Genomic DNA, 17,430 nt, shown 5'->3' with positions numbered 1-17,430 from the left:
ATACATTGTGGCCGGACCTTGGTGTGATGTGCCACTAACTTTTTATCTAGACAACATGGTGAAGTTTGAAATTCAATGAAAAATAGGCTATCCATCCGAGAGTTTTCTGCATGGCTAAAACCACTGCCACGGAATGTAGATGAAGCACGATGGGAATCAAAGCAGCAACCAACAGCGCCAGTAGAACCAAATGTCAGGATGTTTGGCGGTTGGCCGACAATGAAAGTAGAGATTGAGAAGGGAACAATGCAAAGTTAGTGAATTCAGTTCAGTAGTTGTTAAAAGTATATCCGTTATTTGTTTGTTTTTAGCTTTCTTCCTATATGGAAAGTGTTTCCAAATTTGAAACGTATCTACTGGGCCAGAAAGTAATGGTTTATGTTAAAATAAACATTTGGGGTAAATTTGTCGCTACCAGGTTTTTCTTGTGTTTATTGTAATGTTCTAAAATGTGTATTTTAAGTGGCATTAAAAAGTCTTGAATTTAACTTTCCTTATGTTGTAGGAACCCTGTCATGTCATTTTTATTTATTTTTTTGGCTGTCTGTCGTGGATATCCTCCCAACGACGTATAGATTTATGTTAAGGCTTATAAAAATTCTAAGTTCTTAAAAAGCAGTTGAAACGTCTTCAAACAATGGTCAAAAAACAGGCAGAGGCAGCTGGTTCATAGGGGGGGCTCGGGGAGGAGCCCCCGAGCCCCCCCTATTTTTACGTAATTTTAGGCACTTTTCCAGGTGTATCTTTAATATCTTTTTATCTACCGGTGGAAACCCCCCAAAGTACAATTTGTATATATTTTAATCAAAGCCTTTAAAGGCCATGGTGATACACATTGTAGTTTCATTAAAAACTTCACATATCAGCATAACTTTGATGTTTATCATTGACATGTCAAAACAACGTTTCATTAAAACATCAAGCATAACTTTGATGTTTAAAATTTCATTAAAACATCACACAGCGGCATAACTTTGTTGTTTAACCTTGACATGTCAAAATAACTCATCCTTGGGTTTTCCCAATGCCATATTTCGTCCCTCCTAATCTTATCTCAACCTTCAAACAGCCATGCACATATTACTTTTCTTAGACTTCAAACAGCCATGCACATATTACTTTTCTTAGACTTCAAACAGCCATGCACATATTACTTTTCTTAGACTTCAAACAGCCATGCACATATTACTTTTCTTAGACTTCAAACAGCATGCACATATTACTTTTCTTAGACTTCAAACAGCCATGCACATATTACTTTTCTTAGACTTCAAACAGCCATGCACATATTACTTTTCTTAGATACATGTTGAAGCACACCATTTGACCATTATAACGCGAATATATTTATTGTGAGACATTTATCCACTATATTCTATTCATGGTGCAGTATTAATTCACTAAATGTCCAAGTAGGACAGAGAGAGATTATTATTGACTTTAAGAATTTTATCAAGATTTTTACAGAAACAAGTTCACCATTCATTGTTTGTCATTCAGCAAAAAGCACTAATGCAAAGGCACACGGAGACTGGAGGAGCAGAAGGGGAGAGGATGAGGCTGTAGAGTGAAAATGCAGTTATTCTTTGCGAAACAGCTTTGTCAGTTAAAATTTGTTTTCGTCATTTAATTTTTCAATCTAAGGTGGGATTCTTTGCAGCTTTGCACATTTCAATTGCAATCTGGATTGGAAGGGGAAAGGTTTACTCTCTCTGCTGCTGTGCAGGCAGCCTGCTCTGCCAGACAGAGAGAGGGAAACATAAGATCCTCTCACTAGGGAGGACAGAGGTGCTTTTATGTCGCCAAAGTCTCTTCTAATACAGAAACAATGTCACTAGATTTGGCGCTAGGCCCTTTTTTACAATAAAAGTACTAGTCTGAAAATGCATTACATTTAGAGTGCTTAGTTGGCAACATTCTCAATGAGAAACATAAACCCCTTTCCCACTGGCCAAAAAACCTGTTTGAACTGGTGTTCTGTCAGATCGCCATACTCCGTCATACCAGCATACCCTTAAGTCAATACACATGTGCATTAAGCCTTTACTTTATCCCCATTTATCCCCTTAGTTTTGTATGAAAAATAGACTTTAGACTACCTCAACAGGCGTGTATCCCTGTAGTCACATACAGAAAAACAATTTAAGGTCAGATCACAATACGCTTCAAAAAACACCAAAAAGTAATTAAAATTTATTTTTTTTTTTTTTTGTACATGACTACAGAAATACATGCCTGTTGAGGTAGTTTAAAGTGTATTTTTTGTGTAAAACAGTGTTCCCGCGTGTCCTTAAAAAGTCTTAAAAGGCATTGAATTCTTCAAAATAAAACTAAGGCCTTAATTGATATTAAAATGTCTTAAATCTGTCTTTCATGGGTCTTAATTTTTAAAACACCATAAATAGGATTATTTTTATTACGATTTATTTTCTAAATAAAACGTTAAAATTGACAATTTTTTTTTTCTTTTTTGTAAAAAAAATAATAACAGCTCGCCATTATTGGTTCCGTCTCGATAGCGGAACCAATAAAAGGATTGTTGCGGCCGGGACATTTGGGAGATGCACCATTAACTTTCTGTCTGGAAAATATGAGCAAGTGTAAATGTAACCAAAATTGTCTCCAGACAAGAGTTTTCTCCATGGCTAAAACCAGGGAACATACATGAGGCTCAGTGGATTTAGTGCAAGAGGCGATTCAAGCTCAGAACGATGGGAATTAAGGCAGTGGAGTCACACATGCGAAGCACGAAACACAAAGCGTCAAAATGGAGTTACCGAGAAACAGCCGGTATTTCTCAGTTTAGTTCCACCCTTGTCTCTGCAACGCCTCCACTTATCACCAAATCAAACACACTAAGAAAACGATACAAAGAAAAATAGCTGCAAAAAAGACTTAGCACTGGTTATGTTGTGGCTTTAAAACTGATTTGTTTTGTTCCCTGCTAAAACAAAGTTTTAGCCTGACGTAGTCCTACTCAATTCTAGTCAGAATATGAGTCTGATGCTGCTCCATAGAGCTGTGATTATGGGGCGTGTTTCGAACGAACCAGGAAAAAAAATGCCTCTGCACTCAATTGGATAGACCTACAACCAATAAGAGCAACGGAGTGCGTGACGTATGTTAAGCGATGCATAGTTGTTGTCAACAAAAATCAAAGCGTGCAGTTGCACGCCTAGAATAAGAAGATGAGCCTTGATCGCGTTTCTCTGTTCCTCTTTTAAAATTAATTTGCTGTCGATATCTTCTAGAACAGACCTAATAGCATAATCTACTCACCTCAACTCTCCTGCGGCAGCCATTGTTGTTGTCACCCATGCGCGCTTTGGTCACGTGGTTGATTACGTTACTGTTGATCATCTGTCCATCATCGTATAAAGCCCGCCCTGACAATTTGATTGGATCGCCAGAGGGTGGGCGATCATACTCGCGCTACTATGGAGCAGAGCCAGACCGAACTTCCCGACCTCAAACCTTGTGGGCGGGACTAAGTTCGGAATGGCACCCAGGCTAACAAAGTTTGTGAATTCAGTTAAATAATTGTTAAAATGTATCTGTCATTTGTGTGTTTTTAGCTTTCTTCCTGTATGGGAAGCTTTTCAAAATTTGAAACATTAGTGCAGTGGTTTATGTTAAAAAAAACCTTTGGGTTAAGTTGTCGCAAGCAGGTTTTTCTTGTTTCTTGTGAATTTGGTCCCAAATTATTATTTCAAGTGGCATTAAAAAGTCTTAAAAATTCTTGAATTTAACTCGCCTTATGCTGTAGGAACCCTGTAAAACTAAAGGGATAAACTGAAGGGATAACAGGAATTGACCATATGTATGCTGGTCTGACGGGGTATGCTCATCTGACAGAACACCAGGAACAATCGGCTTTTAGTGGCAGTGGGAACAGCTCACTGTTCGTTTGTCTACCCGGGTCAAACAACTCGGAAAGCGACCTGCGTTAAAATTGTCTTGGCACTGATTGGCATGCGGTGGGAACACCACAGACCCGCTAAATTAGGTGATACCATTGAATGAAACATACGGACTTCGACAAACCGCGCCAGATGTTTCTGATCTATCAAGCTGAAACAACTCTGTTTAAATTCGCTAAACATGGAGCAGCTCTGGATGGAGAGATTAGGATGGATAATAGAGCAAATCAATGAAGCAGGCTTACTACGCTCTGTCTTTCATCCCATGTTGCTCTTCATTGTTTACATCCCTGATTTCCACCTCATTGTCAACATAATCAACACTCACCCAGGATGATGCCATCACCAGACACGCAGTGGTGAGGGCGACAGTCAAGAGGGCCAAAACCGAATGTCAGCGGATATACCCGGTTCTGAAAAACCCTGATTTTCAGTAGGAAAGCGGCTATAGAGGAGTGATTCAGAACATAAATGAATGTTTTAGGACTTAATTTTAGACAGTTCCTATTTTTAAGGTGACCTTTTTTAGAGTGCAGCGCTAGATCGCATCTGCAATATAATCACAATTTTACAAAAAGCAATTTTCAAATTGAAGGGGAACAATATTTACCAAGTTAAGGCTCATGTTTAGTAAATGGGAATAAAGAAAAAATAAATCTAATCCTGAAATGAAACTTTGCAAAACGTCTTGGTTAAGAACAGGGTTTCTTAGGAACTTTATTTTTTATTTTTTTTGCTTTATTTCCAAATTGTAATTTTAAGATTTTGTAGGACTGAGTTTTACAAATTGCATTTATTCCAAATACATTTTCAAGATTACATTCTCTTCACTTCTGGGGAATTAAGAGACACATCTCTATTTTTCTGGTGGAAGTTAGGAACAGTTTAAATGGTTCAGTGCCAGCATTGGTACTGGGCTTAAAATGAAGAGAATGCGATCTGTGAAGACTTAGACCTAAACGATGTTTATTGTAATTTTGTATACACAGCGTGTATACAAAACAAAATTTTATTTTGTAAAGCTCTCAGAATATCTCCATTCCTTAAACAGCAGCAAGGATCAAATGTAAACAGTGTGGGAGAAAAAACGGTGCAAAAACACACATCGATATGGAAGTTCAGAGCATTGTGACCCAAAAACAAAATTTGCAAAGATTCCATTTGTAAAACTCAATATATGAAAAGATAAATATATATCTGAAATACAATTTCACTTCTTAAATATGCATATATGTGTTAAATTTGAAAAAAAAGAAAATTGAATTAAATTAAAATTAATTAATTAACTAAAAAGGTACAATATAGATGAAATATAAAAATTAATATTTATTTGTTTTCAAAAACAAAACAAAAAAACGAAATTAGTTACAAATTTAGGTTGCATTTGTACGGAAGAGGATTAGGGCCACTGAAAAAAAAGTTAACTGATTTTTAAATTTTATTTCAGTTTCACATGGGAAAAAGTCAGAATTCTGACTTTTTTTTTTTTTCAGAATTCAGAATTCTGACTTTAATCTCAGAATTCTGACTATAATCTCAAAATTCTGACTTTAATCTCAGAATTCTGACTTTTTTCTCAGAATTCTTACTTTTTTTCTCAAAATTCTGACTTTTTTTTCTCAGAATTCTTACTTTTTTTCTGAAAATTCTGACTTTTTTTCTCAGAATTCTTACTTTTTTTCTCAAAATTCTGACTTTTCTCAAAATTCTGAATTTTTTTTCCTCAGAATTCTGGCTTTTTTTCTCAAAATTCTGACTTTAATCTCAGAATTCTGACTTTTTTTCTCAGAATTCTTACTTTTTTTCTCAAAATTCTGACTTTAATCTCAGAATTCTGACTTTTTTCTCAGAATTCTTACTTTTTTTCTCAAAATTCTGACTTTAATCTCAGAATTCTGACTTTTTTCTCAGAATTCTTACTTTTTTTTCTCAAAATTCTGACTTTTTTTCTCAGAATTCTTACTTTTTTTCCTCAGAATTTTTACTTTTTTTCTCAAAATTCTGACTTTTTTCTCAGAATTCTTACTTTTTTTCCTCAGAATTCTTACTTTTTTTCTCAAAATTCTGACTTTTTTCTCAAAATTCTGAATTTTTTCCCCTCAGAATTCTGACTTTACCATGAAGGGGGGAGATGTGGGAGCACTCAGCTTCACTGACAAAGATGTGAGTTGTTTGAGGTGGCCAGTGACACATTGGTGGAAAATGACAGAATTAGGCAACTTTTTACGTGGCCGAGGGGTCCCCTCATTAATGGAGGAGCAGAAGGTCATTAAAACAAGAGAGCTAGTCTCTAAAACAGACATGACTATGGCTTGATGCTAACATGTTTGTTAGCTGTCAGAATTCTGACTTTTTTCCCCATATTAAACTAAAATAAAATTTAAAAATCAGTAACCTTTTTTTTTTTTTTTTTTAGTGGCCCTAATCCCCTTCCGTACATTTGTCTAAATCCATTTTAAAACATATTCTGTCGTTTCAACAATAATGGAACAAAAAGTCCTCAGCAGGTCCAGAGGACACTACTGTCTTTGTTGGACCTTTTTTTGTCTTTCTGTCCACTGCAGATTCATTCACTGAAAACAAACAGGCGTTTTGTTTTTCTCTGTTTTTAATATCCTCCTTTTTACCCCCTAATATTTTGATTCATGCTGTTTCAGTGTTGGATAAGTATCAGCTCCATAACCTCCGGTGTCCTCCTGGAATGAGCTGTGGAGACTTCCTGAAGCTGCTGAGGTCCACCTTCCCTATGCTGGCCTCCAAGACTTACTTTGAGACCTTCAAAAGCAACCCTGACAGGAAGCTCCTACCTCTCTATGTCAACATATTCACGCCTGAACAGATCACGAGAGAGGCCGGGGAGTCGGCCCTCTTCATCCGGCTAAAGGTCCGATCCCATTCTACAGAAATCGTCTAGAAATCCTCTTTTTATCTGATATTTTGCTGAAAAGCTGTTTTCCTTTCAGCCTCCAGAGGACATCCAGGTCAGAAAACGGAGCAATTCGGATGATGCTCGTCCTTCCTTACGGTATGCAGCTCCCCCCGCCACAGCGTCAAAAAACCACCGCTTCTTGGCTCCTTTATAGTCGGATTGATTCCACTTGCTGTTTCATCCTCTAATCATTGACTCTTGTTGTTTATTTTTTCTAGAAAAAAAAGTCCGGATCATAAAAAGGTCGATGATAAAGACGCCCCAATGAGCCTCCAAGTCTGTTTGCTGGAGTCCGACGTTGATGTGCTCAAGCCGCAGGGTGAGCTGACAGATACTAGATCTATCAGTGGAAGCCTTTTTCTCTTGGTCAGAACCGTCCTCACAGGAAAGCTGAAAGTTTTAGCGTCTTAAAATACTTTTAAAAAGGAAAACTAAAAAAGATCTTTAAGGTACCTGTAGGGCTGGGCGATATAAGAAAATCTAATGAGGCAAAATATTTGGGCTATAATGTTGATACACGATATATATCATGATATGTTTAAATTACCTTCAAAAACAATAGAGTGCATAAAGTTTTACTTTCTCTCTTACGGGATTGCTTTTTCATATGACGAGGCACATCTGCTTCAGAGCTGATTTATTTAACGTTTTAATTGGTGTGCGGGGAGACGCTGACATGTGGGGATTACCACATTCGTTTTGCTGCGGATTACTTTTTAGGTGGTGGAATAAATCTATACTGCTAACGAGGGGTGTAAATAATTGTTTTGTATCGATGCATCAATCCAACAGCTGACGATCCGATGCATCGACACGTCCGCAAGAGAATCGATTTATGTTTTTTTCCTCCGGTCTATTTTTATCCATTTGCTCCTGGGCGTAATTCTCCCTCCCGTGCTGCAGTGGCGCTAAACCTATTTTGCCCTCCTACCTCGCTTCCTGGTTATACTCTTACAGCAGTGTGTTGCAGTGAGCTTGACACAGACAGTTTTAAATTATGCTCAATATTGCAGCGTGGTCTGCGCTACACACTGTGGGTCTAGATACGGCCGAGGCGGCGAGGAAGTGGGGGCGAGTTTAGTCCGACGACGGAGGGACATGAGGGCCAAAAAGAGCGGAGATCCAGGTGGAAAAAGGGTCCCAGCGTTCTTGCGCACCTCGCTCTTCTAGCAGGTCAAACTTCATGAGTTGTTTTCTGCAATTTCGGTCATAAAAACAAAACAAGCCGGCCTCCTGTCTGCGGTCAGCTACAGTTTGGGAGAGGAGCAGCGGAGCGTCTGTGGAGGGGGCGGGACGTCTGGAGCCGAGGTATTGCATTGCACTCATTGCACTGATTCTGTGCAGTATTTTTTGATGCAAGGCCTTTCAGAATCTATAACGCAGGGGTATTATTATTTTTCAGTGAATGAGGTTTTAATAGGAATAGGTGGAGTACAACTTTTCTACTTCTGTTATTTGCTGTTGTTTCTCAAAAAAAATGCATAACGATATTACAGCTTTCATTGATTTATTTCAAATTTGAAACATTGTCTAGCCTGTAAAGTGTTTAAAAAAAACAAACCAAAAAAAAAAACGAACCAATTAATCGAATCGTATCGTGGTGTATTCTTGAGTATCGAAAATAACCGAATCGTTGGGTCAGGAAATCGATACTGAATCAAATCGCCATGATGGATGAGATTTACACCCCTACTGCTACCTTTTGCAGCGATGGTTTTTGCGGCACGTCTTACAAATTGGTGCCTTTTGTTTGACGTCCTCGGTGTGAAATCCAAACTACTGCCATGTACTGATCAACTGAAACACCTGCTGTCGCCCTATTTCATTTGCCGGTTGCTATAGCAGAAAATAATCCTGTTTGGAGGAGGGGTTTATGATGCATTCAAAGTGTGTGGGGAAAAATAAAACTCTAAGTGAAAAAGATGCAGATGGCTTAAAGTCTTCATGTGAATTTGAACTCGATGGTTGCGATAGTCATTTTAACTATACATCGAGTATATTCGTTTTATCGCCCAGCCCTCGGGAGCTGTAGTCCCTAGATTGGGTCCAGTTGAGTTGTCCAACTCAGCTCTGTCTCTTCTCTCTATTATTATATTTGCGATAAGGTGATGAAAATTTTCGCATGTTGTCAATTTTGACTAATTTAGAGCAATCGGAATACTTTCAAATCAATTTAGCATGTAAACCCAAGAGATGAATTAAAGGATTTGCTTAATCGGAAACCAATGACCTTTAGTCAATTGAGTCTTAAGCTTCTTTGATTGCGCTACTAGCTAGCAGACATAAAGGGACTCCTCTTCAATGGCTATTTTGTCATAATTTGTTAATGAAAATGTGATGAGCATGTACGGAAACACAAGCTCAGTGAAATAAGGATCGTTTTAGCTTCATAAACAGCAGCTCAAACATGTTAGCATGACACATGCGCCCAATTTGGCTAGCTTTTTTTTAAACATTAAAGGCATAAAATGGTCAAAAATCATTAGAAAGACGAATTATTTAGCTGGAAAATCTGTCCCTAAATGTGTCAGACTTGTACCTCTGCTGTTCTCCGTTTTGAAAAATGCTGACTTGCATTGTTCAGCAGCTTAGTATAGCTGGCCACATCAGGGATGTTCTTTGTTCTCAGGTGCTCCACATCTCCAGCCTTCTTCAAAGTTGGCTGGAAGATGAAAAATACAAATTATGGATTAAACGGGGACAAACCCCACGAGTTGCCTCTTGTAAAGTCTGCAAAAAAGATGCTTGCATTTTGACGTTGTGTTTTCAAGGTTTGAAAAGTGCTTATATTTTGGATGAAATGCTTGAAAATGCTTGAAATTGTAACTATTTCTTTCGCAACAAATACCTATCTAACTGAATCGTGTGTTTATTAAATGGAGAAATAAAATGTTGGAGAGCCCGAAAATGAAACCTGCTCGCTTATGTGTGACTGCGATCTGCCAGTCTATTTCCATGTGACTCCGCCCCCATGAAACCACCAACTGCACCATGCCGGGAGGTTGTTGTTTCAATGAACGTTGGCTGGAAGATGAAAAATACAAATTATGGATTAAATGGGGACAAACCCCACGAGTTGCCTCTTGTAAAGTCTGCAAAAAAGATGTGCAGCTTTTTACAATGGGCGAGTCTGTGCTCTCGAGTCACATGAAGGGTAAGTCATAGACTTTTAAGTAAGCCAACTAAATTAGCCTAGTACATGTTAACGTTAGCACCTATTTGTTTACGCTAGTAAACTGCTAGCTAGGTATTCACAGGCTAAGTTACGTGTTACGTGTTTGTCGTCTTCATCATCGGTGGACTATAGTAGTTAATTAAAACTGATAATAGAAGATAAATATCTGCCGGCCGTCATCTGCGCGAAACTGGTTCCGTAAGGTGCTGGAAAAAGTTTTAAAATGGATTTTGAAAGTGCTTGAAAAGTGCTTGATTTTGACTTTGGAAAAGGTGTACGAACCCTGAATATGGGAAATATTAAAATTATGGGTCCTGGTACAACTGTTTTATTTCCAATACGATACCGATATTGGAGCTTTGAGGATGAACAGATACCGATATTGACTGATATGATATTAGCTTGAATAATAAAGTTTTTATTACTTATTTTATACTGAAGAATGTTGGAAAACACATGTGCTAAGTAATATTATTACAACAGGAAACAAAAGTCAGCAACAAAGAATATGAAAACAACTGACCCATTTAAATTAACCAATGAGTTAAAGAAACTTTTACCAGAAGTAGAGAGTTTCTGTTAGCATGAAAATATGTTACATTTTAAATGCTGGCTGATAAAATCTGATATCAGTTTGTTTGGCTAATATCTAATATAAATATCCATGTTAAAATGTTAGTCTGGACCAGATCATTAAGATTTTGGACCAAATGAGATCCCTGAGCTCTGTTTGGCTGCCAGAGTTGCCGCTTACTGTGAGAGCCCTCCTTAACAAAGATATCTGTGTGGGGAGAAATCGCACAAGACTGGATGAGCTGGATAAAGTCAGATGAAGAGTAGAACATGTAGCACCACATGTCTCTTCCATGCTGAATGTTTCCTTTGTTTTTTTTGTTTTTTCTCTCAGCTCTTAACAAGCACAAAATCCATGAGCTGAAGTGTCCCTGGGGCCTGCAGGAGAAGGACTTCATGGATCTACTAAAGTCCATATTTTCTCAGCTGGCTGGTCAAGCTTTCAAGGTTTTAACTCTTCAAAGCGGGAAACTTCTACCGCTGAAGGTTAACCGCCTCGTTCCGGAAGAGATCCAGAGGGCTATCGGTCATGTCGACCAAAGGTTCCCTCCACCAGTTCTCTACATTCAGCTGCCGGTATGTCCGTTCGCCTTTACCACAAATCCAGATTCCAGCTCCTTGAAGCATCGGTTAGAAATAAAAACCTGTTATCGTCTGTGAAACCTTTGAAGAAACCTTCACAGAAAGAAGATCCTAAACCTGTAGCTCATCCCAGCACAGCATATCCAGACATCCAGACCCTAAGGTAACCTAAATCCCCCACGGCTTTGAGTCTAACTGTTTCATTTCTAATGTTCTCTTCTAATCTCGGTGTTTTTCTTTGTTTTAGCAACTATGAACCAGAAGAGTTGCTCAATCTGAAGATCTGTATCCTGGATGACCCAAAAATACATCACATCACCCCTTCAGGTAAACCAGCTGATTGGATGGCTGTCCTTTAATCTTCTCTTTATGCCCAGAACCACTAAATTATTGGTTCCATTATTATAAACATAAATCTTAAAGCAGGTTTTATATTTTTTCATTGCTTTTTATAATTCAAGAGGTACAGTTTCATGTATTTCCAATGAATAACCTGGAAGACTTTCAGAAGTAGATAGAAAGGACCTTCAACAGGTCGAAGGTTATTAACTTGTGTGTCACACTGAGCTTGTCCCACATATTTTTGATTTATGCCCAATATTGAAGCATGGTCTGCGCTATGTTATCCCACGCTCTGATCCTCGGGGCTGAAAACAAGCAACAAGTCAGAATCTCTCACTGTGCCCGTTGTGCCGGCTCGGTTCCGATGAGAAGAAACTACCTTTGAAGTGGAGCGCTTTCATCCTCCATTACTCCACAGGTGGTCGGCTGAGGTTCGTCTTTAACCAGCTGAAGGTTCTCTTCATTCTCACTGTCATCCTCTCCACCCGCCTGTAAAAAAACAGAAAAGGCTTACATACAAGGCCATGAGATCAATTAAAGAACTTTCCTTTTTTAGTCTTGATCGATCCACCCAAACCTCTTGTTATTTAATCAAGCAACAATCAACCAAAGGATCAGGGAGCTTGTCCAACAGATTGTCCAACATGGACGGCAAATGGAACAGTCCACATTAGTCCACCTCAATGTTTTTAGTCCATAACTCTTTGGTTAATATGTGAACATAGAGAATATCTGGTAGGACCTTTGATTTTCAGTGCTTTATGATCCTAAAGGTCCCAGAGATCGGGGAGTGATTTACGCAACATGAGAAAAGGAGCATTCAGATCATCATAACAACAATACCGTCAAAACTAGCACCGAGCAAAACACCTTTGACCTTGAAGCCTGGTTAGATATGGCTCTAAGCTTCATGAGTCCATTGCCTTTGGGTTGTTAGAGTAACCCACCCCCCATCATGCCTCACCACAGGAACACCTTTCAGATCTTTCTGGTGGTTTCAAAGGTGTTTTCGTGACTGAAGGGATGGCTATCCTCATGCAGAACAGGTCACAGGTATGACGCAGATATTTTTGGATTTATGCCCAATATTGAAGCGCAGTCTGGGATATGTTTATTCCACGCCAAAACGCAAGAGGGACAATCAGGAACTAGCTGTGGGTCTAGATACAGCCGAGGAGGTGAAGAAGTGGGGGCAAGTTTGTGCGACAACGGAGGGACATGAGGGCGAAAAAGAGCGGGGATACAGGAAGAAAAAGGGTCCCAGCATTCTCACGCACCTCGCTCTTCTAGCGGGTCCATCTTCATGAGTCGTTTTCCACAATGGCGGTCATACAAACAAAACAAGCCGGTAAGGAACCAAGCAGGAAATACACATAGTCTAGAGCGGATGTAGATTTGACCAATCAGAGGCCTCCTGTCTGCAGCACTGTCTGCGGTCACCTACAAATTTTGAGAGGTGGAGCAGAGGGTCTGCGGAAGGGGCGAGGCACATCTGCATTCACTGTGACATACACAGACGACCTGGTTTCTGAGCACAAATCAGCCTTAAGATGTTATGAATAAACCTTGAGAAAGAAACTGGCTTGTTATGGGAATAAGTATGTCTTTTCTACAAACAGTCCTCTCACTCAGGTATTTTGTGGCCTTGAAGGTGAAACAGACTGAAAAAAAAAGATTTTTCAGTAACTAAACAGCATAACTAAATATATGAAACAAGAAACAAATAGAAATCCAAATTTTCCAACGACAGTGTCTTCTTGTAAACATCAGGGATGATGCTTGGGTGAACTCAGGATCTATGCCTCACAAAACACCTGCAAACTATGACCTGATTTTATTCATTTTATTATTTTTTGACTGATGGTGTTCCGTTCTCTCAGTGTTGCAGACACACCCCATCCAGGATTTCCAGTGTCCCGGGACTCTACTGAAGGCTGGCTTTCTGAACCTCTTGCAGTCCAAGTTCCCTAAGCTGGCTGGAGCCAATTTGGATTTCCTGGTCGATTACGGCACATATATGAGGGCTATAAATCTAAAGAATTCAATGGCAGAGAAGATCAACAGGATCCTGATATCAGCCAGGACTAGAGTCCTCTACATCATAATGAAGGTTAGAGGCTCATTGTCTTTCCTGCAAGGTCAAATATTCCTACTCTTCTTTTTTTCTGAGATGCCAGCAGCACAGATCAGAGCTGCTGTGTTCAGATAAGGGGCGTAGTGATTTAATCAAGGTCTCCAACTCTTTCAGGAAAAAACTAACGTCGAGGTCAAAGGAAAAAGGAGTCACTCTAGTGTTTCTGATGAAAGCATTTCTTCCCACGGTAAGTCCTGCTTGTTTATCTGAGTAGGAATTTTAAAAAATCAGATGCGGTCTCAGCCCCTGATTATATATTAGCTGCTATAAGAATGTCACTACTCCTCTATCATCAGAGTTCATCCTCTAGTGGCCTTCATAGCTCTGATAATATGCATTAGTAGCATGAAGTGTCCTCCCTTTAAGTCTTCTTAATTGAACCCGCAAATAACTGGGTACACATTGACCAGCAGGAATCAACAGCATTGCAGAAACAAATAGTACCCGATGAAAAACCTGCGACTTGTACGCGTACACTCTTCTTTAAGATTTTATTTAAGATCTGAACATGATAACTGGAGTCTGGTGTGCTATTGCTTGGTTGGAATGAAAATCTGCATCCACACGGCCCTTTCTGGAACAACTTTGACACCTTTGCTCCAACCTGTAGAAGTACAAGCTTTAGATGAACTTCTAGCCTCTGTCACACCTTGATGATTTAGACCAGCGTATGCCTGATGTACAGCAAAAATGCTGACATACGTTGGATAAGTTATGGGTACATTTTGTATAAGTTATGAGCACACTGAAGCACATTAAAGGGAAACACCGTTTTTTTTTTTTTTTTTTTACATTGGGCCCTTGATTTTACATTATTACATCATGTTCTACTCACCCATATGAGTTTTTTGTCATTTGGAGCCGTTCTGAAGATGTTCCGTTAAGTTATATCCAAGTAACGTCTTCCTATGGGCAACGACTTGAAGGCACAAACTAAACTGTTCATAATTTATTCATTATGGTACGCCAGCATTCATAACATGTAGGCGAATCACTGTCCCCCAGACATCCGCAGATTTCAAAAATTGAGCATCAAGGCCTGCAGTGTGAACGTAGCCTATGTTACCTCATGTGCAATCTGGGACAACATGACAGTTTATTTTCTCTCCACAAACTGGTCAGGTAGAAATCATTTCTGCCAAATAGCAGTTCACAGAAACCCCTATAAACCATTGCATCATCTGCATATAGTGTAATCTCTTTTTTTTAGTAAAATCGTATATGTTTAGAAAAGCATGGAGTGTTGCTTTTGGGCTGTCGGTGTCTGATCATATCTCACCATGTCTCATCCTGGCCTTAATTGTTTGTGCTTCTCAAGTTGTAATTTCCTGTCCAGTATCCTTAAAAGCAAACGTTTAAATTTCCAGAAAAAAAAACAGACAGAAATCCAAGATTTCAGAAGTCGTAGGTTATTCTGAACTTGATCAGACTTTCTTTTCACACTGAACCTTAAATGTCTACTTGGTTTCTTTTTTTTTCTCTTCCTAACACTGTCCTCTCTGGCGATATGGCAATAAGAATAATTATCTTGATGCCAAAAAGAGCCCAACGGATTTTTCTTTGACAAGTGTAGCAGTACGGCTATCGCCATAGTGTTCATAGTAAAAAAAACTGAAAAAAAAGGAGAAAAGATTAAAGAAAGAGAAGATGAAAAGGAGATAATGATAAAACATCGTCAGTCTGCTTTATCACCTGCAAAGATACACTATATTGCCAAAAGTATTTGCTCACCTGCCTTGACTCACATATGAGCTTAAGTGACATCCCGTTCCTAATCCATAGGGTTCAATATGACGTCGGTCCACCCTTTGCAGCTAGAACAGCTTCAACTCTTCTGGGAAGGCTGTCCACAAGGTTTAGGAGTGTGTTTATGGGAATTTTTGACCATTCTTCCAGAAGCGCATTTGTGAGGTTGCACACTGATGTTGGACGAGAAGGCCTGGCTCTCAGTCTCCGCTCTAATTCATCCCAAAGGTGTTCTATCGGGTTGAGGTCAGGACTCTGTGCAGGCCAGTCAAGTTCATCCACACCAGACTCTGTCATCCATGTCTTTATGGACCTTGCTTTGTGCACTGGTGCACAGTCATGTTGGAAGAGGAAGGGGCCAGCTCCAAACTGTTCCCACAAAGTTGGGAGCATGGAATTGTCCAAAATGTCTTGGGATGCTGAAGCATTCAGAGTTCCTTTCACTGGAACTAAGGGGCCAAGCCCAGCTCCTGAAAAACAACCCCACACCATAATCCCCCCTCCAACAAACTTTACACTTGGCACAATGCAGTCAGACAAGTACCGTTCTCCTGGCAACCGCCAAACCCAGACCCGTCCATCAGATTGCCAGATGGAGAAGCGCGATTCGTCACTCCAGAGAACGCGTCTCCACTGCTCTAGAGTCCAGTGGCGGCGTGCTTTACACCACCGCATCCGACGCTTTGCATTGCACTTGGTGATGTATGGCTTGGATGCAGCTGCTCGACCATGGAAACCCATTCCATGAAGCTCTCTGCGCACTGTTCTTGAGCTAATCTGAAGGCCACATGAAGTTTGGAGGTCTGTAGTGATTGACTCTGCAGAAAGTTGGCGACCTCTTCGCACTATGCGCGTCAGCATCCGCTGACCCCGCTCCGTCAGTTTACGTGGCCTACCACTTCGTGGCTGAGTTGCTGTCGTTCCCAAACACTTCCATTTTCTTATAATACAGCTGACAGTTGACTGTGGAATATTTAGGAGCGAGGAAATTTCACGACTGGATTTGTTGCACAGGTGGCATCCTATCACAGTTCCACGCTGGAATTCACTGAGCTCCTGAGAGCGACCCATTCTTTCACAAATGTTTGTAAAAACAGTCTGCATGCCTAGGTGCTTGAATTTATACACCTGTGGCCATGGAAGTGATTGGAACACCTGATTCCAATAATTTGGATGGGTGAGCAAATACTTTTGGCAATATAGTGTATGTAAAAAGAACAGCACAACCAATGGATATATAGTATAAGAGATACAATAAAGTAGCACTTTGATACTATCGCTTTAGTATAAGTAGTATGATCTAATGTGACATATATACTGTGGTAGCTGAAGATAAGAGATGTCTACCTGGTTTCTAGACCAGATGACGTCTGGAGAGTTAATGAATCCGTCCGAAAACGTCCGATAGAACATGATTGTTCAATTCATAACACTTCATCTGTTTTTAAATGAATTTGATATATGGTCTTTTAAGAAGGTTCAGAAACCTTAATACATCTTTCATCCATCCTCTAGGCCATTGCCTCCTTAGTAGCCTTAATTGTATGTGTAGTTCTTTATTTTGATTAAGGTATGTTGTTGTTCATGTAAAGCACTTCTGTCAGGTCTAACACCTAAAACACTGTAAAACAAGGAAAGAAAGGCACAGAGTCAGAATTATTTTTACTCGTGAGGAGAGTAGGAAGAGACGTGCAGGTAGATCCCCCCCCACTCTGCCGGTCTTCCGCTTTCTCCTTGCTATTTATTAAAGTCAGAGGGGAGGTCCCTAGTTACACAAGCTGAGGTTGCGCTAAAGGAATAGGAAACAAGAAATACAATTCAATTTGCAGCCTCAGTGAACAGGTCAATTTGCATTTAAATGTCTTGCTGCCAAATGGTCCGAGAACCACCTGGTTTCGTTAAGCTTGAGCAATACTTCCTGCGAGTTGACCTATACTGCTTGTGCAACACCTCTCTGGAACAGTAATATGTCACACATTATACATCATAAGAACAAACATTAACTATCTTATACATAATTATTCCAACA

At 39.6% G+C, this 17,430-nt stretch overlaps 1 protein-coding gene across 2 annotated transcripts in view; it reads left to right on the top strand.

Annotated features, from left to right (window-relative positions):
• Window positions 1–11,583, top strand: part of LOC119797121 — a 37,450-nt gene extending 25,867 nt beyond the window's left edge. For both annotated transcript variants that reach the window (XM_038306076.1, XM_038306075.1), the window contains exons 11-15: window positions 6,578–6,804; window positions 6,884–6,945; window positions 7,068–7,168; window positions 10,932–11,342; window positions 11,427–11,583. In XM_038306076.1, the coding sequence (XP_038162004.1) occupies window positions 6,578–6,804; window positions 6,884–6,945; window positions 7,068–7,168; window positions 10,932–11,257 (716 nt within the window). In that variant the 3' untranslated portion in view covers window positions 11,258–11,342; window positions 11,427–11,583. The remainder of the gene's footprint in view (window positions 1–6,577; window positions 6,805–6,883; window positions 6,946–7,067; window positions 7,169–10,931; window positions 11,343–11,426) is intronic.
• Window positions 11,584–17,430: the final 5,847 nt, after the last annotated feature.

The sequence above is a fragment of the Cyprinodon tularosa genome, unplaced genomic scaffold (genome assembly GCF_016077235.1).
Source record: "Cyprinodon tularosa strain WSP-4 unplaced genomic scaffold, ASM1607723v1 ctg571, whole genome shotgun sequence".
Taxonomy (NCBI): Eukaryota; Metazoa; Chordata; class Actinopteri; order Cyprinodontiformes; family Cyprinodontidae; genus Cyprinodon; species Cyprinodon tularosa.
Note: the sequence above shows the minus strand (reverse complement) of the source record. Positions and strands in the feature narration are given on the sequence as shown.